General features: G+C 48.4%; 2 protein-coding genes across 5 annotated transcripts in view; one reads left to right on the forward strand and one right to left on the reverse strand.

Moving 5' to 3' along the window:
• The window catches only part of LOC128273621 (dual 3',5'-cyclic-AMP and -GMP phosphodiesterase 11), a 32,893-nt gene extending 12,705 nt beyond the window's left edge, over positions 1–20,188 (forward strand). Inside the window, exons 1-16 of one of the 4 annotated variants that reach the window (XM_053011631.1) lie at positions 5,997–6,222; positions 7,675–8,143; positions 9,105–9,339; positions 9,430–9,572; positions 11,345–11,495; positions 14,731–14,886; positions 16,237–16,437; positions 16,509–16,670; positions 16,736–16,894; positions 16,964–17,140; positions 17,226–17,590; positions 17,669–17,857; positions 17,930–18,152; positions 18,224–18,307; positions 18,386–18,602; positions 18,669–20,188. In XM_053011631.1, coding sequence (XP_052867591.1) covers positions 6,162–6,222; positions 7,675–8,143; positions 9,105–9,339; positions 9,430–9,572; positions 11,345–11,495; positions 14,731–14,886; positions 16,237–16,437; positions 16,509–16,670; positions 16,736–16,894; positions 16,964–17,140; positions 17,226–17,590; positions 17,669–17,857; positions 17,930–18,152; positions 18,224–18,307; positions 18,386–18,602; positions 18,669–18,928 — 3,252 coding nt within the window. In that variant the 5' untranslated portion in view covers positions 5,997–6,161 and the 3' untranslated portion in view covers positions 18,929–20,188. Of the gene's footprint in view, positions 1–5,996; positions 6,223–7,674; positions 8,144–9,104; positions 9,340–9,429; positions 9,573–11,344; positions 11,496–14,730; positions 14,887–16,236; positions 16,438–16,508; positions 16,671–16,735; positions 16,895–16,963; positions 17,141–17,225; positions 17,591–17,668; positions 17,858–17,929; positions 18,153–18,223; positions 18,308–18,385 lie in introns of those variants that run through there. The other 3 variants (XM_053011635.1, XM_053011630.1, XM_053011634.1) reach the window with 3 other exon arrangements.
• Positions 12,093–13,797, reverse strand: LOC128273622 (CD63 antigen). Its single transcript, XM_053011636.1, has 5 exons — positions 13,712–13,797; positions 13,466–13,635; positions 13,036–13,224; positions 12,750–12,920; positions 12,093–12,679 (listed from the first exon to the last, which is right to left on the reverse strand). The coding sequence occupies exons 2-5, from the start codon at positions 13,544–13,546 to the stop codon at positions 12,212–12,214; spliced, it is 909 nt and encodes a 302-aa protein (XP_052867596.1). The 5' UTR covers positions 13,547–13,635; positions 13,712–13,797; the 3' UTR covers positions 12,093–12,211.
• Positions 20,189–21,993: the final 1,805 nt, after the last annotated feature.

Genomic DNA, 21,993 nt, shown 5'->3' on the forward strand with positions numbered 1-21,993 from the left:
CAACATTATCCCTTTAAAATCAACCTCTTTGGCGGCGAATTTGCGATCATCGCAATGGCCAAGATGCTTACGTTCTGGGAAAAAAAGACAAGACGACAAGAATAACATTAGCCAAGATGATGACGATTATGCTGCCGATGATGGTGATGATGCTGCCGCTCCGATATACACTGCTTAGTGAGGCGTCTTTGGCGCTGTTATTCAATTACCTCCATCATAAATCAAACCGTCCATCGTTGGCCACCGGACTTCGCCGGAAGGGCTAAGGAGCGCGCATTTGATGGAAGACGAGCTGCAAACGAGAGATTGAATTTTCGTCGGAAAACTAATGGCCACCCAGTTGACAGCCATTGTACAAACTGCTTAAGACGTTTCACGGCCCTGCAAACAGCAATTTGTACCTCTTTTATGTCAACGTACTTTTACCCAACGTGCCAAAGCTGTGGCCACTGTTCCGCTGGATTCACTATTTCCCTTTCGCGATATGTTTAATCCGTAATGCGTTCGTCCGTTTTATCGCTGGCTCCAATATTCTAGCAAATTAACCCACCCGTGCCCCGCTAGCTGCCTTTCGATCCGAGCCGAGGGCGATTTCGTAAGAATCCTAAACGGATTGCTTCCAGGTCATTGTGATTGACGATTTTCCCCGGCCAGGCGACAACAGTTGCTGGGTGGCCGTTCGTGGAAGCTGCGCGTAACGTCACAGAACCAGATAAACTTTTGCTCGACAATAATTTATCACCCATCTTGGCAGATGCGGGAGTGAGATGCGCCTCATACGCTGATGCCGTCCGGGTGTCCGCTCGATGGTTGCGTTGTTTGGTTGCCACCAGAAATGGCCCGGCTCATGTCTTCCGGAGCCGCCAATTCGTCGCGGAACAGCAGCAGGACACGACAACGACGACGACGACGACGACGACGACGGTGACGACTTTTGCCGTGGAAGACATCATCATTCGAAGATTAATTATCCGCTAGTGCGCTCGGCTCGGGGTCGATCCCGGGACGAGTGTGTTTGCCGAAGAATTGCTTCCAAGAAGCCCTACCGACTCCCGTCCGACCGTTTTCATGCACAGGGAGCGTTCACATTTTCTTGCACGCGCCAAAGCTTCCCCGGCGGAACGCGCTTGTTGTGCTGTGGCTCGCCGGAAGCGGTTTCCACTGTACGGTTGGTGTGCATTAAGCTTTCAGGAAATGCTCAAGCGCCGTCGGGCCCGAGTGTCTACTGTTTTCGATGCTCGCCGCCGCCGCTGACCGGGGACCGTTGTTCAAAAGCCTTAGCCTTAGTCGCCTGACACGCTAAGACCCAATGGAGCGTGCGAGACCAAATGATTGATTTATCGGTTCACTATAAATAATCCTCCAAAGTATTATATGCAACGCAGCTTCGGGGCTCCGAACAGTGCCGTTGACGACGTTGTTTCAGAGGATAAAGCTGTTGCAAGTACACCATTTATTGGTCTCTTTTATATCATAAAAAATGTTTCATCCTATCTTTTAGGTCTTTAGCTACTTATAATAATATCGAAATAATAGAAGAAAGTATGCATCAAATTGTCATTTGGCTATCTGTTCCCTTTTCATCATATATTATTTGCAAAACTACATAAAACTCTGTGCATTATTAGTTGATTGTATCCATAGGAAACTCGGGAGAAGATATGAATGTTCGTTGGTTGGATTCAACCTTGCCCAATTTAGAAACATGAATTGAATCGTGAATTGTGTTGTTCTAAGAATTGATCATATGTTGTTGATTCAAGTGCAAACATTAGCGGTTACTGGTTATTGCTCGGTTATTGCTCGTTTACTCTCAAAGACTTGGTTCAAATATAACCTTCATGTCCTCTAAATAACAGCCATTCAATAATCTCTCTTTAATTGGACGCTTAATGTATTGATGTAAGAAACCATCAATATGCCGGCGATCTCGTCGGAAAGCACCTTATCGATGCAATTAGTTTGATTGCCGTTATTTCATCGCACGGCAGCCAAACCCCGTAATATGACCCATTATCGGGCGCATAATCCGATATCAGTATGCGGTATAAATCAGCTGAAGCATAAATCGTTGCGCTTCTTCTCCCCAAGGCCGAACTCTCCACACTTTCCGAGATTGATGAAACTATCTCGGCCGCCTCTTGGCACACAAACACACACTTGGCACACACATTGCCCTGCATCGTCCGATCGGGGGGCGAAACTGACACCGGCATCGACATTTCGAACCCTGAGGTCAACCGTGACATCTGTTTCTGGGATCAAGAGAAAATAAAACTGAAGTGAAGCAAAACACTGGCGCCCCGAAATCGTATCGCATAGTTGGACCTTTCCCTTGGCCAGCAACCGGGCCCTGCATTCCGATCTACGTACGCGATCACATCTGTATCAGATTGGGGACCGGCGGTCCGGATAAGGTCTTGATTTTCGCTTTGTTCCGAGCATTTATGCTTCGAGCAGCGCGCGATTTGCTTGTTTTTTTTTTTCGCCGCCCCGTTCCGGCTTTGCATGGCACACGACGGCAACGGCACCAACCATCCGTATCCAGTTTCGGTTGGCAGCAGCAAAAGCCAATGCTGCCAGCGGCGGAGAGCGCTCTTGACGGTCCTTTATTTTGCGACCGGATTCTCCATCGTTGTCGCCTTTTTTGTGTGCTGCTGGAGCATCATCGGCTGCTGGCCCGGGAGCTCGGCGACCGTTCCGTTTGGCTCGTAAAGTTCTAACACGACACGCATCTCCACTTCATGGCATGATGCTCGGGCGGCCCCGTGCTCGATGTCCTTGCGTTCGTGTGGAACCGAGCGGTCGCTTCCGGATCATTGTTTCTCGCAATAATTGTGATTTAGGGCGGTAGACCGGAGCCGAACCGCGCGCGCGCTGATGAGTGAGCAGTCGGCGGTCTGCGGTCATCGCGGCTGTCGTTGTCGTGCAAATGAAAATAAAATGCGTTGGCGTGTGTGTGTTTTTATTTTCCTTTCACTTGTCGCCACTCGGTGAGCTATGTGTCGGAATGAAGAAAAATGTGGCCGATGGTGCACTTCATCCCGCCATGCTGCGTGGCCTTGAAATCCTCGACGGATGTTGAGCCTCGCTCGCGGATGTTGAGAGTAGATTTAGCGAGGCCCCCTGACGGCTCGCTGGTCGATTTATTTCGTTGGCTATTAGCATAAATGATGGCATCGCGCAGCGAAAGGAAGTAATCAGTATAATGTGAGGCTTCAGCTGCCGCATGTGCCGAATGACACGGGAAAAGTTACACAAAGATGTGCCGAATGTGAAGGGTTTCCTGGTTCTGTATTATCCTGTGTTAATGAAAGAAGGGTCTCTAGACCGGTTTCTCGCAGACCCTTAATGATTAATGAATATGCTTCATCAGCTGTAAAAGCCCATTTCCAATGGGAGTTCTAAATGTTGAAAATAAAACCAGCAATGAAAGTACATTGCTCGCGGGACTTCCAATCAATGAGCCAGGGATTCGAATTCGAGGCACTTGGGTGTCTGTTGTTTGAAGCCTTGGAGTCATCACGCACTTGCCATTGGTTATCCAAAACTACCATCCAAAAATCCTTTTCTATGTTCGAGAGTTGGACTAACTTGTTCATAATTCAATATACTATTTACAACAGTTCGACAGTGATTCTAACGTTGCGCATGGATTGTATTGTTTATGTAAATAGGTTTCATAGCGCGTGTCGCAATGTCAGAAATTCCTTTCTCATGTCAGAAATTCCTCCACATGGCTCCTTTCGACTTCATTGTCACGTGGAAGCGGAATAGGCGGTGGACGATTTAATTGTCCTTTTCCAACTACTAACACATCGTTCATACTATTCAAACAACTAAGATCGATAGCTTAACAATAATTAACAAATTCGAGAAGGATCGATCTACTTTATTTTAGTGGGTTTTTTTTGCGAAACTTTCAGATTGCTTTAGAATGACCCCTAGCTTGAAATCTACAAGCCTCAAACGAACGTCGCTGTTCGCTTCGTTCTTAGAACCTTCTCGTCCGAATGCTTTCGACCGTCAGTGTTTCGACTCTGCTGCTCATGCTTCGAAACCATCCCAACGGTGGCAAAATCTGGTCGAAAATTGTCGAACCCCGCGGCCACAGCATGAGCTTAGTGGCGCATGTTTTTTGTTTGATCTTCTGTATTTGACTTGCTCTGTTTGAATCAAGCGGCTGGCGTGCGTGCACGACTCTCGATGATTGAATGACTCTTCGTCGGCCAAGGCGTTCGTTTCCATTCGTCATGTCATCGTCGGCTGCAGCCGCACGGACATTAAATCACTTCACGGACCGCGGACCACCCGCGGTTCAATCGATTCCCATTTTTGTGTCGGCCCTAATCACTTGGAGAGTTTCACTTTCAAAGCGCGAAACTCTCGATAGCCGAGCCCGATGGCGCTGCCGATGCCGCTGACCGGAATACTAATGTGACTACTCTGAGATCATCGCGCTGCACCGCGCGCCGCGTCGTTGCAGATTGGCATAAAAGGCCACCGCGAATGGGCTGCCCATTTGGTCCGCGCGAACATTAAAAGTGTTTCTTATGCTTTTAACGTGTGTTTTTTTCGGCCACCGGCCCAACCGCCATCTTGTCCCGGTCAATAATCATTCCCGGGCCATCATAAATTGGAAATTTAAGTACTCGCCCGAAAGGACGGACGGACGAAACGGAACGGGTAGGTAATGCTGTTTGAGTAATGACTGGGTGAAATGAAACGCGGGGCGCGCAATTTATGTTCTCCAATAACCGGTGGCCGGTTTTGGGAAAAGTTTGTCACTTCGCTCCCGCTTAAGAAGTAACCGCACGCTGCGGAGTGTGGCCGCAACCAGGCGCCTCCATTAAGGCGTTCCATTAACATCGCGTGCCACCGAACTATCCACTCATTGGTGTTGTTATTGTTTTCTTTACCTCACCGTTGGAAAAGGAAACGAAACTACACTGGCCACAGTGGCCGCCGATATTGGTCGGAAATTGCTATTCGGTCGTTCTTCGGGCGGGGCCAATAAATAACGGCCCGAGAGGAAGCGAGCGTAATGTGCAATGGAACCTTGACAGAAAAGTGTTACAGTTAATTACATTTATAGACCATTCGACCAAGCAGCAGTAACGCGGCGGGCAAGGAAAGCGAGGCTGCTCGTGCCTTCCGTTTTGACTAAATTATGAGTGTCAATCATGGTGCTTTTTCTTTTAAATTTAACTTTAAGCTTTTTAAAAGCAATGACAGCCATTTCTACCGCCAAGCCAGTCGGCCTCCCCACAAGTCGTACCTAATCGTCTACATTGCTCGCTCCTAAGTGCTTCTCCTCCACTGTGTGTGTCTGTGAAGGACCCAGGTTTGCCGGGGCCTGCTTGGAAAAAGTTGATTAAAATTTGCTGCCTCTTTACTGGCGCCCTAGGCAGCTCGGAGCGCAGGGACCCGCGCAGTAGTAGCTTCCAAGACGTTCGTGCACAACAAACGCCATCGCGCTTCTGATGACTGTCGTGTGCTCGCCCAGCAAAAAAAAAGTGTGTTGTCTGTGAGGCAAAATATTTTCGAAATTAAGAAAAAGTAATCGACCGCTCAAAGCATATGCGGGTGATGCGGGTGTATCGGGGTTATGTGTCTTTCTGCCGTCTGCAGCTCCGTCTCGGGCGGTCCAGCTGAGTAAAGCTAATTTAAGATTACGCTCGATTTATGCAGCTGGTCGTGCCGGGAACAGCAAAGCAAAGATTGTGGTGTGTAAAATCCGCAGCCCCGAACAACGCAAGTTGCGCACGGGTGCGCTCTACCGTCTAGGCCACCGTCGTCCAAACCTATCCATGACCCGCCACGGTCGAATGTAAGTAAAATGAAGTGCTATTGCTTCCGCGCGGCGCTTCCGAAATGTGTACCGACCGACCGCGAAAGTGCCTCCGAAAGTGGTAGTAGTAGTAGTAGTAGTCGTAGTAGCGGCCCCGGCGTTTGTGACGTTCTGTTGCGAAAATCAAACTGTGAGCCCTGCGCGGGCAACGGCGCCCAACGGCGACGACGAAGACGGGTCGCAGCGACTGCGACCGCGAGGCCACGACGCGAGGCGTCGCCGTCTTGCGTTTTGTGGTGATCGGAAAATAGTAGTGTGCCCATCGGAAACACCGCGATTTTCTGCCCGGCGACGCAATAGAAGGCCCCTGATGGGCCAGACCGGTAGCATGTGTCGCTTCAATGGTTGTCGTTACAAGCGAAACAAGCAAGGTAACTAATTTCCGCTAATCTGTAAGCTCTCTCTCTCTCTCTCTCTGTCGCTCCCCTCTAGTGGTACCACCAACACCACTCGGGGGTCTTACGCTTCACCCAACAAAGCGTTCGAGCGAGTCCTTGACAGGTTATCAAGTTTCGCAGCAAATGATAATAAATTATAGCTTAGGGGCCGCCACCCTAAGACTAATTTCTCAGCTTACGGCCGCGAAGCCGCGAGCCGTTGTCGCCCGGGAATGTGGAAACATATTTTTCTGAGGCCACCTCCCTCCGTAAACCGGGGCTCGGAAGCTCCGGCAACGCGCGGGTTTCTGGTGGTCTGTTTGTCGAAAGTTCTCCAGCGAAAATAGGGAAAAGGACGACAGAGCGATCGGTTCGAGCTTTTGAGGGTGGAGTAATTTAAACCATCCTGTTACGTTTTAAGGGGTGCGCAAGGCGCCGGCATTGATTAAATATTATCGTCCTTTTTTTGGCTAAATAACGAGATTTCACTTAGCCCACTCGGTACAGAGAAGCCGGTCAAACAAAGAACTGCCCTTAACTAGAGCACTTTCAATGTGAAACTGCCATGAATTTATTTGGTTGACAATTTACGTAACAGTAAACAGTATTACTTGAATATTAGTAATTTTGTTTGCAAATATTGCAAATATGCTTGGAAAATCAGAAATAAAACAGAAGCGGCGTTTTTATCCTGAATCTGTTCTAAATATTTAAATTGTTTTTCACAAGCTTCATGAAATTATATCCATTCCAATATGGCAGAAGCATTCAATGCCCGCTTCGGAACTGACCGTATGCGCCAATTATTGATTCATCGCCCAAATACACAATACTTCAATTAGCGCTGTGGATGAATGATAAACGAAGCAACCCCTCGCCCCATAGCAACCCAAAAAAAAGCGAAGTACAAGTAATCAACCGGCGTTAGCAACGCGGCTTAAAATAGAAACTTTGTGCGAAAAACGCAAACACGGAAAATTATTTGAAGGAAATAGAAGAACATTAAATTAATAAAGATTCGAAAGATAATTTGATTAAATAAACAAACCTACATTGACTCCTGGATCGGAATCACACGAGGCAGCGGATCGTCTAGTTGCGAATTGGCACTTGATTGGGTACCGAATCAACCGAAATTGATTCCCTCAATTGTCGTAGGCTTTTTAAGGGCTCCTGGTTTTTTTTTCTTCATACTTTCTCGCTTTTATTTTTAGACCAACGTTCCGGCGGCAACCATTCATCATGTCCTTAACACATGGCTGGATTCCGAGTGCTCTCGGGGTCGCACTTTCTGGGCAATGTTTTGGTGGTTTCCAGTTTTAACAAATCGATTTATCATTTGTCGAGCTCGTCGTAGTTTTAATGCGGTTTCAATTATCCTCGACACGACGTTACATTACGCCTCAACCCTGATGTCCGGTTTTGTTCTCCCTTCCTCTCCCCCAGGACTGCACCTGCGCAGCATAGAGGAGCCCCAAAACAGGATGCCCACCGAGCAGGGGGGCACAGCGGGGGGCCTCGATACTACGTTGGGCTCCCGTTCTGGTGTCCCCCTGCCGCTACCACCGCACACCACACACCACTACCATGGCCACCACAACCACCACCATCTCTACCACGGCTCTACCGGCGTGGCCAGCGGCAACGGGTCCGTCGGCGCCAGCGGGACCTACGATGCGGAGTTCGCGCGGATGGAGTCGTGGCTCGACGAGAACCCCGAGTTCGTCCAGGATTACTTCATCCGCAAGGCGACGCGCAACATGGTCGACGGGTGGCTAGTGTCCCACGCCACGCCGGTCACCACGGCCGCCAACGCTGTCGACTCGCCCACCCACGGCGTCGGCGGCGGCGGCGGCGGCTGCTCCAACCAACCGAGCTCGTCACGCGGTGGCTCCGGTGCAACAACCCCCGTCAGGTACGACCCGCCTGGACACGCGTGAAGCGGCCACCCAGTAAAGCAGCCCACCCATCGGGAAACGTTTGTTGCAGTATGTTTATCAAACTCGTTAGCCGCCCCCTGACCGTGACCTTCTTCCTCCGGTCGGCCGGTTGTTCGCGGCTCCACAGCGCTGAGGCCTCCGTTCGGGTGCTCCCAAAAGGGTGGTGGTCCACGCCTTTGGTCGGGTGGTTGCCGCCCACTCTTTATGAATATTCATCAGCCATCATTCGGCGTAACGCAGGATACGCCGCTTCGCCGAGAGCGGAAGGGTGCGAACCACGGCTGTAACTACACAGCCGTAACACACCTGGCCTATGGTGGCCGTAACACTGATTTTCAGCCAATGATTGCCGACATTGGCGGACGGGCCCGGGTTGTTGAATGCCACGGCCGAAGAATGCCTAATTTGAATTGGCCGATGAAATGGGCGAGATATGATGGGGCCCGGAGGCTAAATAATATTTGTGTTTTTGACCGCGCGCCGCACAACCTCACAAACAGTGTGCGCGACCACGGTGCGCCATACGGCGCTCGCCCCCGTCGACGACAACAAGGATTAGTCCCGCATTGTGGCACCAATTACTTTATGGACACCGATTACCACCAACACCAGTACCCTTCATGCAGGCCGCGTACGGGATGCTCATATCTACGATATGGGCGGACACTCTGGGACATATTACGGGTGTTACAGCCGCAATGGGCCCATCAAAAGTGCTCACAACAGTGCTTCACGCACTTACAACGTTTCGGGCTTTAGAACAGAGTTCATACTGTTCACAGGAGAGATTGGACTACCGGATCCTTGGCTAAAATGGCACCTTGGGCCGGCTTTGCTTAACGATTGATGGAGTGCACAAACTCACGGGCTTTAAGGGGTTTCCGTTTCGTCCAATTAATTAACCTGCCCGCCTCTGGGTGCTGCTCATCGTTGCAGGAAAATATCGGCTCACGAGTTCGAGCGCGGCGGTCTGCTGAAGCCCATCGTCAACACCATCGACGGGACACCGACGTTTCTCAGTATCAACCCACAGAACGACTCGTCGGCGTCGGGCAGCACGCAATGCTGCCCGCACGGTGTGCCCAACTGTGGTGCCGCCAGCCTGCGGCCGCTCCGTCTGTCACGCAACGAGCTGAAGCAGCTTGACGAGCGGGAGCTTATTTTCGAGCTGGTAAGTTGGTCGCCGCGGCGAGTCGCCTGACCCCGCCTGGCCCGTGTCCCGTGAGTAAAACGTTTCACTGTCCCGCCGCTTTCGTTCCAGGTAAAGGACATCTGCAACGATCTGGATGTGCGGTCGCTGTGTCACAAAATTCTTCAAAACGTGTCAATTCTGCTGAACGCGGATCGTGGGTCGTTATTTTTGGTGCAGGGCAAAAGTACCTGCGGTGGCGACAATACCAAAAAGTAAGTAATACCGTCCCCGGCGGCGGCGGCTGCCAAACGAGCAATGCGTGGTGTCGGCTTGAATAGGATAGCAAAAAATCCGGCGCAGAAAAATGACACCATGATTGCGGATTTGTAAGAATGTTGCAGTACACAGAGTCCACACCGTCACGTGAACTCCAAAATAGGGATCAAAAATCACCGTTCCCCCCCGCCGGAATGGTAAAACAATCACCGATCAGATTCATACAACAACAATCAGCGTACAAAGTGCTTTTTCCGCGCCGAGGAAGACACTCTAGACGAGTGAAACTCGGGTCCCACCGGAAACGCCACATTGCTGCCAGGCTGCATATAATTGTGGAATTTCTATTTCGGATAGACCCTTGTAAGCTCATCATAACACATACCCATTTTCGACGGGCTACAAGTGAATCCCGTTTCCAATTAGCGACTGGATTATGTTTCATTATAACAATCTCGGGGAGTCCTCGGGGCTGTGCACCAAACCACACGCAATGCCGCCCCAGTGAATGGAAGTTAAAAATAGGAACCCATATAGCTTTCACTGCAACTTTTCTGAATTATTCCTGTTCTACGAAAATCAAACCTCTGTTGCCCTTTTTGGGAACAAAGAACGGGAACAACGCACGAGATGTTCTAGTCAGTTTGCGTGTTAAATTTAGTTCTTTGTCGTGTTAAACTTTTCGTAATGTCTGTTCCCAAAAGGTCGTAAGCTGGCACTCGATATTACCAAACTGTGCCGCTTAACACTTGCCTTCCTTTTTTGAACTGACGAACACTAATCACCTCACACGAGCCCACAGTGCCCGCAATGGGACGTAGTGCTAATGAATCGAAATTCTTAACTATTTTTGCCTAATACCAACAACCGGTTGATTGCCGTGTACATTGCACGCCCAGGCACTCCATCTGGTGGATGTGTTGTGCCTTAGGCGGATCATGCTGGAATATTTCCGTTCTGTAGGCTTTCTCCGTCGCCCGGTGGTGCCGTATAGTGACACTGACTTGATGGCAGCTTGTCAACGACACGCTGTAGCAGAGCAACACCGACACTCGCTACAGATGCAGTCTGCGAGCATTGTTCATTATAATTAATGAGATACTCGCAGCATAAGTAATCAATTTCCATGTGAAAACCCTCATCTCGAGTCAGTCTCGGCCTATCGGTGTGGATACAGTCGGAGGATTCCATTAGAGCATCGCAAACCGTGGGTCCTAATTGAATGGTCTGGCGTGTCTGCTTGTACATCAATCCGGCGCCGGGATTAAAAGTAACATATCAAACACTCAGGAATTCAAAGTAGTTGCCACAAAGCAGAGGTTACGTTCGTGTGTCGCAATCGTTGCAGGTGATACGTTATTCATTACGCCCACGGAGCTTGATGGCACCTACGCTAACACTTTGCGAACCTTGGCACAGATTTTCCTCCCAACTAGGCCACACAGTTCAGCCGCACGATGGGTGAGTCCCATTCCCACCATCGAACTCCGATCTTACCTCTGGTGCGGTGGCGTCTTACCGTGGTGCGGTGGCGATGATGATAGGCCTGACGAATACTTTATTAGGACGCATCCCCGTACTCACACCTCCGAGACACGTACCGATAAATCAAACGGTTGCTGCATGACAATGCAGCAGCCGAAGGATGTCAGGTCCACCGCGCTAGTTGAATTAAATAAATCATCCAGCTGATTCCGGTTACTCTTACGCTAACTCCTATCGCACGCACCGTTGGTTACCCTATCGGTGCTCTGTTTTCCGCTTGCAGATGCTTAGTATCGAAACTGTTCGACGTGTGCTCCAACAGCACGCTGGAGGAAATGGAGCAGCAGGACGAGGTCAAGGTGGCCTGGGGCACGGGTATCGCGGGGCACGTGGCCGAAAGTGGTGAACCAGTAAACATACCGGATGCTTACCAGGTGAGTCGCTGCAGCACACTGTTTATTATGTCGTCCGTTGAATAATTGATCGACCGGGGCCGGGAAACCATTCATCGCCCTGCCGGCAGTAGCAGCAACCTGTTGATTCCAACCCATTCCGTGGGCCGTGTTTGCCATTGGAAAAACTTTTTGGGCTTTCTGGGCTTTGCGTTGGCGGCGGCGGCAGTGACGGCACCTGGGATTTGGTTCGATTCAGCGAAAAGGCAGCAATCATGGAAAATTTATTACCTATGCAGAATCCAATTAGAACGAAGTCAATGAGGATTACAACTACTCCTGGCCGTAGCAGAAAGGCCAGGCCAATGGGATGGATGTGCTGTAAGAAACGGTACTTTATTTATTGTGACATTTGTGGGGTTGTCAGTTGTCAAATCCACTGGTAATTACGAATTCATGTCCCGTGGTACTTCTTTTCTCGGTCTTCTAATTGGTAATTAGATTCGGAAGTCCGAAAGTAATTCGACGTGAAACTCGACTCGTTTGCTACAACCTCTTTACTTTGCGCCTTAATTCATTCGGCGTCAGATTTCGCAAACATGACACCGTGAACAGCGCTGGACAGCATAAAAGTTATAGCTTCTATAACATCACATTTATTTCAAGTAATAATGAAATACTACATTCCGTACGATTAAGCCATACTGATCGAAGCCACACGCCGGCCATCGCAAAAGATTCCACCATTCTAGTGCGCCTTAATTAACACTGGGGCTGGTGGGCAAATACTTGTCCGGGTCAACGTTCTCTTCGGACTTCTCCATCCCGGTGTACTGCGGATCCATGGTTTTGGTCATTATGCCCAGACTTTGCTGCAGATGCCAGCGACGGGTGGCCCGCAGCGTTTTGGTGCGCCGGATGGCTCGGGCCAACATGAACGCGCATATGGCCCCCAGTATCTGCACGAACGCGACCGCCGTTGCACCGGTAGCAATCAGCACGGACCCTTGGGAAATGATCCATGCCAGGCGCGAGTAGCACCCGTACGGGCGCGGCGTGCATAGTCCATCGACTGGAGCGGACGAGCAACACGTTTCCGGGTACTCGACCATCGTAAGATCGTCGTACGGTTGGTACGTGGCTGTCGTCGTCTCAATCGGTCTCCCTGTCATCCTCGGTAGGAAGTTAGCCCAGTCGGTGTACCCATCGACCCCGCAGCACTCGAGCTAGAAAGAAGGCAGCACTTCAGAATGATCACTCCCTGTAGGAGAGGGTCCCACCAACAAGCTAACCTACCATATTTTGAAGCGCATCAATGGAATTATGATATCCCGGGATGTCCTTGTATTCGGCCATGGAGCTGAAAATCTTCTGGCGCACCATATACTCCACTTGGCCCCGGAGCACGAACGCCGTAATGGCCGCCGCCAGTTGCAGGATGAACACGGCGACCAGCAGCACTCCGTACTGGCGGGCGGAAATGAGGAGAAGAAATCGATAAGACAAATTACCAACTTTCAGCGGCATAAACAAGCCACCGGGTGTTAGTGTGGGCCACACGCGCGCGCACGCGGCAACTTACAATGTTGATCATAACCGTACACTCCTTGAGTGCTCCGACGCACCCGAACAGGGCAATGACGAGCAGGATGATGCCAATCGCAATCAGCAGGTTCGGCGGCACGAAGAAGTGCGAGTCGATGAAGCTTTTGAAATCGTCAAACAGGTTACCGATGGCGATAGCCATCGAGAGGAGCATCGCAGCGACGACCTGGTTTTTTGGGGCGCGACGATAAAATGTACGGAAAAGTGGACATTATTCATGGGCTGGTGGTAGTGTGCCGTGACTCATTCTGTGCGCCCCGAAGACAACGCAATAGAGCTCACAAGATAAAAAGGTACAACACGAACGTCCTCAACGGGTGATAGGAAAAGGAAGGCACCCCACCGGAGGGAATACCCTTGACATGTGAGGGCGCACTTTCATCGCAATTGCACCTCCGGTTACTTACTGCGAACGTTATGCTGATGACGAAGATCATGTACTTGACGCACTTCATGCTCATGTTGAGCTCGTACCGTTCCGCCGCCATGTTTCTATCACCGTGCAACGTATGCACTACTCGAACGTGACGCACAGTTGCCCTCTAGCCTCAAACGTCACTCCTGCAACGGTTGCACTCTACGAATGGTTTGATTGAAAATTAATTTTCGTCACAATTGTACAATTCCCTAGCCTTCTGGTCTGGTTTTCTCACCAAATTCTGCCGTTCCGAGTGCTCAACAAGTAGCCGTGTGGCCGTGTAAAGTGTTCCGATCCGACCCGTGAGGCCCGACAACTTGCTCGCAAATAGCAACTATCTCCCAGCAGAAAGCCCCGGCCGTACCTCTGCTATCTTATCAGCGAGTATTAAAACCTACTTTTTCCCGATAGTACGCAGCAACAAATACCACGAGCACAAGGTAGCATCTTGGCCTGCCCGTAAGGGTAGTGTTTATCTTTACAACACCTGGCCATTTCCACTGTGGTGGTGTGCTTTACACGGTTTGTCACTCAAATCACACGATACACGCCGTGGTGTGTGGGTTTTGGTCGGGTAGAAAATCAATATGACATTTGAATTCTTGCTTTGAGTAGTTTGATGAAGGACTACCATTTGGAATATGCTCAAATCCCGAAGCCACCCAGGACTATGAATTGAGCCTTAACAAGCGCAAGACTAAAAGCATTAGTCTTGACCTACAAGGAAGCTATTTTTAGGAATCTTGTGACGTTTTGAGGCAGGGAAACAAAGCGTCGACAATGTTGCAATGCCGTAAATCCCCGAAATGGCTAAAGCTCTAAACATCTCACATGAGTCACAATTGACTTCGATCGTTCATATGTCTATTGTTAGTAAGTGATTCCGCTCACAAACAAACACACTGACATCTACGAGCACACCATTTGCCGGTGCAAAAGTGAGCCCCCCGCGTTTTGTAATAATTTTCATTTAAAAGCCCCTCGTTAAATGATAAAACCGTTGTTGAAGTGGCCGTTGTTCGCCACATATTGCCTGTTGTGAAGCAATGTGCAATGTTCTGTCGTCATACGGACGAGAGTATTTATAAAAAGTGGCTCAGTAGAAAGTGGCATTAAAATGTATTGAGTGAGACACTCCGCACTCAGCTGCGCATTCGTTGAAACATATAAACATAACCAACTGTGTACTGGATGAGCAATGCAATGACCAGCACCGATTACTCATCGAACTTATTCTCAACATATCTACTACAGGATGACCGTTTCAACCGGGAAATCGATGTACAAACTGGCTATCGTACAAAGGCTCTACTATGCATGCCTATCAAGGATGCGTCCGGTGACGTCGTTGGAGTGGCACAAGTGATAAACAAACAGGGTGATCAATGTTTTACGTCAGCAGATGAAAAGGTAAGCACACACGCGCCCCGAACAAGGATTGCTATTTATTGTGGCCACGCTGAACATCCAGCATTTTGTCTTCATGTTTCGTGATAAATGAAAGCATATTTTCCACCAATTATACCTATGATGGCGTTGGTTCCGGGAACGGCTGTAGCACAGCATTTAATTATAATATCCATCCATCACACGGAGAACCGATCGAACCCGCAAAGAAACACCCAAACTTCAAAATCAATTAAAATTGAATAACGAAAAGCACGAATTGATTCAGATGACACCGCGACACCCAAAATTATAAGCCATCGTCGCTATTCGCGGTCGAAACCTTTTTTTTTGTTTCACTTATTCGTCAAACGAACGAAACGTAATAGCGAAAATTGACGAATTTTAAATTCAACTGTGTCGCAACAAATGACATTACCGGTCACTTAATCGTACCGTTACGCTATTCAAGCTTCATCTGGTGGTAAATATCGAAAAACAACGTAATTTTGAAGCAAAAAGTTCTTTTCAAAGAAGCAAAGTAGTGAAAAAATGTGTGTTATCCATATTCAAATCTCTATAACCTTTATCATTATCGTTAATGATTGAATTTGTTTCACATATCCTTTTTGGTTAGTATGGTATCCTTTGCGTTGGCTATGGTATTCATATCTTTCCAACGTACATGGGTCGCATGGTTCTACACTGTCACGCGTACAACTGTCGCCCTGTGGTCTTCAATGCCTCTTTCCTTTGTATCCTTTGACAGCAGCAATGAAAAGTTGGTAGCAATACCATTAAATTATTTGCCCAACCGCAAATTCTCTCGTGTCACAACGAAAGCGGACACCGGAGGCGGAAGAAATAAAAATACGTGAATTGGCACTTTTACATTGCATCCTCATTTTACCGCCCCAAACCTGATGGCATTCGAAACATTCGGGTATTTTGTGTCCAGGAAAGGGGGACACGAAAATGAGATTGATGATGGACGTCGAACAATGTGCGGAGATGCACATAAAACCATGATAGTTGCTGTTATGCGGTACCCATAAAAGCAATTTGGCCATTGTTTCGTCACGTGGCAAAAACAACGCAGTTGCCGCGATATTTGAATTGTTTTGGGCCGCACCCATCGCCAGCGGCATCGCACCAAATTATGGCCTGCAATCGAAGTAAATATCGAGTGCAGTTAACATTTTAAGCGCTCGTTTTCACCACCAAATGCATCAAGTGTATTCACTTGTTTTGGCACTGTGACCAAATTGATTTTTTATGCTGGTTTAAGTATGCAAAATGAATAAAGTGGAAACTCGGCGAATCATAATTATTTTATCCATAAAGCTTGCGTTTATCGATTTCTCTATTTTGCAGATATTTTCATCGTACCTACAGTTCTGCGGCATCGGACTTCGGAATGCTCAGTTGTATGAAAAGTCTCAGCTCGAAGTGAAGCGCAACCAAGTACTGCTGGACCTCGCCCGTATGATTTTCGAAGAACAGAGCACAATCGAGCACATGGTGTTTCGAATTTTGACCCACATGCAAAGCTTAATACAATGCCAAAGAGTTCAAGTGAGTGTCGAATGTTAATACTAAGTGCGGAATGTACTTCTTACCATCCACCCTATTCTTTTCTATTACAGATCCTATTGGTACACGAGGCGTCGAAAGGGAGCTTTTCGCGCGTTTTCGATTTCGAAGCCAACGATCTCAGCGGCGAGGACGGCGATGCTCGGACCAGCCCGTTCGAGTCCCGTTTTCCGATCAACATTGGAATTACCGGCTACGTGGCGACCACCGGAGAAGTAATAGGCCTCGCTTTGTTCATATGTTTCGCCGTTACTAATTACGCTTTGTCTTCCTCTTCAAGACTGTAAATATTGGCAACGCGTACGACGACGATCGCTTCGATTCCAGCGTCGACGATGGGCTTAACTTCCGTCACAAAACCATACTCTGCATGGCTATCAAAAATTCCTTAAGTCAAATTATAGGTGTAATACAACTGATCAACAAGTTTGATGCACTTGTAAGTATGGAGAAAAGGGAAAACGTGTTTCGATTACGACCTAACGCGGTAATGCTGTAACATCCGCAGACTTTTACCAAAAATGATGAAAACTTTGTGGAAGCATTCGCCATCTTCTGCGGGATGGGTATTTACAACACGAACATGTACGAGAAAGCGATCATTGCGATGGCCAAACAGAGCGTCACGCTGGAAGTGCTCAGCTACCATGCGTCGGCCACCATGGACGATGCGTACCGGTTACGGGTGAGTGTTGTGTGTCCGTTTCGTGTTTTGTAGAGAAAAACCACACTCCAACTGACCAGACACTTTCCGTTGCTCCGTGGTGCAGCAATTAAAAGTGCCATCGTCGGCGTTCTTCAAGCTTTACGACTTCAAGTTCGATGATCTGATGCTGGACGACGATCACACACTGAAGGCCTGCATACGCATGTTCCTGGATCTCGATCTGGTGGAGCGGTTTCACATCGAGTACGAGGTGCTCTGCCGCTGGCTGCTGAGCGTGAAGAAAAACTATCGTAACGTCACGTACCACAACTGGCGGCATGCGTTTAACGTGACGCAGATGATGTTTGCCATCCTGACGTCGACCCAGTGGTGGAAGATCTTTGGCGAGATTGAGTGCCTTGGATTGATCATAGCCTGCCTGTGTCACGATTTGGACCACCGTGGGACCAACAACTCGTTTCAGATCAAGTGCGTTTATTGGTGGTGATTATGATGCTATTATTTTGCTTTTTATAACATTTGGGTTCCCCAAAAAAAATCAATCAGAGCCTCGTCGCCGTTGGCACAACTGTACTCCACGTCGACGATGGAGCACCACCACTTCGATCAGTGTCTGATGATCATCAACAGCCCCGGGAATCAGATTCTCTCCAATATGTCCTCGGAGGATTACAGTCGCGTGATCAGAGTGCTAGAAGATGCCATACTGTCCACCGATTTGGCCGTGTACTTTAGGTAACAGGGGTGGAAATGCGCCAGTCTCACTTTTCGCATCCACACGAATAAAATGCCTCTTTGACGTTGCAGAAAGCGTGGAGCCTTTCTGGAGCTGATCGAGCCGAATGCTGAGATGAGCGTTTGGCAAGCGGACGAGCCACGATCGCTCCTGCGTGCCATGAGTATGACCGTGTGTGACTTGTCGGCCATTACGAAGCCATGGGAGATAGAAAAGCGTGTCGCCGATCTGGTAACCTCCGAGTTCTTCGAGCAGGGTGATATGGAACGACAGGAACTAAACATCACACCGATTGTAAGTGCCTTCGCACGGTGCTGTACTGTAAACTCATTCTGATTGACCCTCGATTTTGTCCACTTTCGTAGGATATCATGAATCGGGAGAAGGAAGATCAATTACCTATGATGCAAGTCGGTTTCATTGACTCGATATGTATTCCCATATACGAGGTACGTAAGGGCTCTGTTTTGCTCTAACGAATAACTGTTTGAAATAATATAATCATTTTTTTTTACATTACTATTCAGGCCTTTGGTACGCTGTCGGATAAACTTACGCCATTGATAGATGGAGTGCTGGAGAATAAGAAGCACTGGATAGAGCTTGCACAAAATGCAAAAGATGTCTACGCCAATAACAATAACACGAGCGAAACGACCAACAACAACAACAACCACTGTACGAATCACGACGAAGCGAAGGAAAACGAGGACAAGCCGGGCAGCCATCTTGGATCCCCCACAAGTAATGGCACCGAGAGTAAGATTACACAAGATCTCGATTGTACTGATAATGGTCACCATAGTATAGGTAGTCAAGAGACCAATAATAGTTGTAGCAACATTACGGAGAAGATCGTTGGACGGCTGGGCGTGGATCTGGCCACCCCGCCGTACGGCGAGAAGCTGTCCTATCTGGTCGCACAGAAGACAAACGGATGGGTAAATGGAGATAAGGTGCGCTTGCTGCGAGTTGCGTCCTCCGATGGTAAAACGAACGAGCTTCTCCTGCAGGACGAACAGAACAAGCCACACCAACCGCCCCTGGACGAACCCGAGCTGCTGGAATAGTGAGGCAACGAGGCGGTTTCAAGGTCACTGCTTCCACTGAACACCAACATTCGCTCCATTTGTCCGAAATGATTCCACTTTGACTTTCCCGTTCCAGTAGAATGTCCTAGACACTCTTTTGCATTATCGTGCTCTCTTACCGTTGTTCAAGAATGGGGCAATGATAATATTCGTGTAGCACTGAACACATACTAGTGAGCCACAGTGGCCATAATCACCTCTCAGTCTGCACCGACATGATTTCCTTAACGCCGTGACCATGTACTTTTAAATCCCATATTTATCATCCTCGCGTGTGGCACTGCGAGGGGCTATTTAACAATCTAGACTTTCCCTGTACATATTTAGAGCAATTGTTTGTTAAGTGTTAAAACTGTACAATCTGTGCTAAGAAAAACAAACTCATCAATCAAACACACACACATTCACGCACATATGAACACTGATTTCAAGCATTTTACTTAATTAACAACACTTTCCTACACCGCGGCTCCGGGCTGCAAATACGTGTGTTGAAAATAGAGAAAGGATCCTATTAATACAAAAACCCCATCAGCACTAGTCAGCAGAATTGTGTAATGTTTAGTATTGCGAGGGAGGGTGCCTGCATTCTCATTAAGTACGCTAAAATTTAACTCGACTCAAACTTATAATAAAACCAACTACAGTTAGAAAACGCACATACACTACTGGTGTACGGTAACGTTGCATTATTTGATGGACCATTATAAGTATGTTTGTGTAACAGTAACGGAACGCGCACCTTTTGGTAATCGTTATGATAAAAGCTGTATAGCTCGTTGTCACCTCCGGTGTAATGTTCCATGTGTTACAGTAATCGTGTCATAGTTGGAAATTTAAATTCGTAGCGGTAGATGGCGTAATGCGTGATAAAGTTGGCCATTCAGCCATTTTCGCCCCTTCTGCAGATTAAATTCACGTTCGTCCCAGAAAGTCGCGTTCGTTCGTAGCACAAGGTAGTAAATTATTGTACAAATCGATCATAAATGATTGACGTTAACTTTCAAAGTGTCTTCAATTTACGTTTAGCCTCGTGTGCGAATACCATATCAAAACTGATTTCTCTTGCGACTTTACTATTGTTGACGGACATTTTTTGGACTCCAGAGAGTATAAGTGTTTGTTAGCTGTTACTTTCACTCGACACTGCACTTGCTTAGAACCTACCGTATCTTCAGTGCCGTATGCGCAATACGCAATACTATCTGCAAATTAGCTTTTAATAAAGTGTACTATTTTCTGAACACGGTTACTTCTTCTTCGGTTTTAAACAAACCTAGTAATATCCGAAAATAGCAAACAATCTGTGAGATAATCAGTTTATCGTGCTGGATTTAGTAATCTTAAACATTTCATTGGGCTTTGGGTGAACAAACAATCTATTCTTCCGTTGGTAGACCGTTGCAAAACCAAACCAACGTATGAATAAATTTTCCTCTAACACGCGCACGCCATCTGAAGGGAAACTGTGGCAACAGTCGGCCACGAAAACTTTCCCGCTAACAAAGCTGGCACTGCATTGCACGTACAGCGCGCCGATACCCGTTGCTACTCCATCGAGACGCGCAGGATCCGATGAAAGACATCAGGTTATTAACTTGTTGATCAAGTTGTCATGGAGCTCGGGACTCCGGGTTGTTTTTGGCAAACTGTTGGTTCTCTCGTCCGTGTCCTCGTTATTATGGCTCTCTCCCGCACTCTCTCAATTTGCACGATATACCTTCAAGCTGAATTGTGTCATCTCGACCTTAGGTACAACCGGTGGCTGCTTGGCAACAGTGCAGGAGCAAGTATGTGTTCCGAATACACCAGGGACGAAGCAGTCCCACGCATCACTCTCTGTTAAACACATACTGTCTCTCGCAAGGGTTCGGTCTACATGACGGCGATGTAACGTGGAGTCCTTTCTCATAGCAATGGCCGTACGCAAACATTATCACATGGTCACATCCGGCGAACGGAACGGTGAGTGTGTTCTCAACGCTCGCGCAATGTTCTGCTACGCTCTCACCGGATGCCGACTCTCGCCGTATCCTGCTCGCGTCGATCGGATACTCTTTTCGGACCGTCTCCTACGCGTAAGAAAAGGATCCCCCGAAGGACACACATCTGCTCGCAGCCTTCAGTCGAGTTTTGGTCGTTCCGGGCGTCGGAAAGCCGGACCGCGGTGTTGGTCGCTCCGGCAACTCCGTTGCTCGCATTGCTAGCTTCCTCTAGGCGGTAAGGAAAAGTTACTGTGGTCTGGTACGCTTGTCCAACCCTTGGGAATTGCAGCTCGAGCTCTCGTGTGGCTTCAGTAGTCCACCGTGCGCTGGTGATGAGATTGCAGATTACCAAGGGTGTGGATCCTGTGTGACGTTTTGTTTTGCGTTTCGCTTTACTGCCCCAACTCGTGCTCGTTACGGTGACCTCGTGATACTGCATCCTTGCGCCGTGCGTTAGCAAATCCCACACCTTCCGGTGCACCGCTCTGGCAACTGGTATGGACTGGAGTGAAGGTGCTACTCTCTCTCGTGGGTATGCGTATCGCTTTGCATCGTCCCCGCTCTTGATGGGTGCGCCGTGGCTTCGGAGTGATAGCGCAGTGTCGCCAAGTGTGGGTCCTTTGTGAAGGCAACGAAACGGCGAAAAAGGAAGCCACCCTGCGAGAAAGTACGTTTGCTTCCCGGCAAGCCCTCGTTTATTGTGTAACACCGTACCTTGTGCCAGAGTTAATGCTTCAAGGCTAGGAAATTCAACTATCAGAAGTTTCTATTGCGTGAAATGGCTTAGAAGGTGCCTTACCTTTCTTACCATCAGCTTCTGTGGTTAGGTGCTAGTGAAACCAAGGACGGATTTATGAACTCACCTGGAAAGGATTATCCTGAACCGCTGGTACGATGCAGCAGGTCCGTGCTTCGTGGGATTTGGCCAGGTAAGACCCAGTTGAGCTGTATTATCGAGAAGCGTGTATACACTCCTCACCATTTTGCAAGGATCTAGTTAATAGACAATAAGCACACATTTCTACTGGTTGCCAGCACCAGGTTTTTGTGTCCTTGGGA

Source organism: Anopheles cruzii, chromosome 3, assembly GCF_943734635.1.
Source record: "Anopheles cruzii chromosome 3, idAnoCruzAS_RS32_06, whole genome shotgun sequence".
Lineage (NCBI taxonomy): Eukaryota > Metazoa > Arthropoda > Insecta > Diptera > Culicidae > Anopheles > Anopheles cruzii.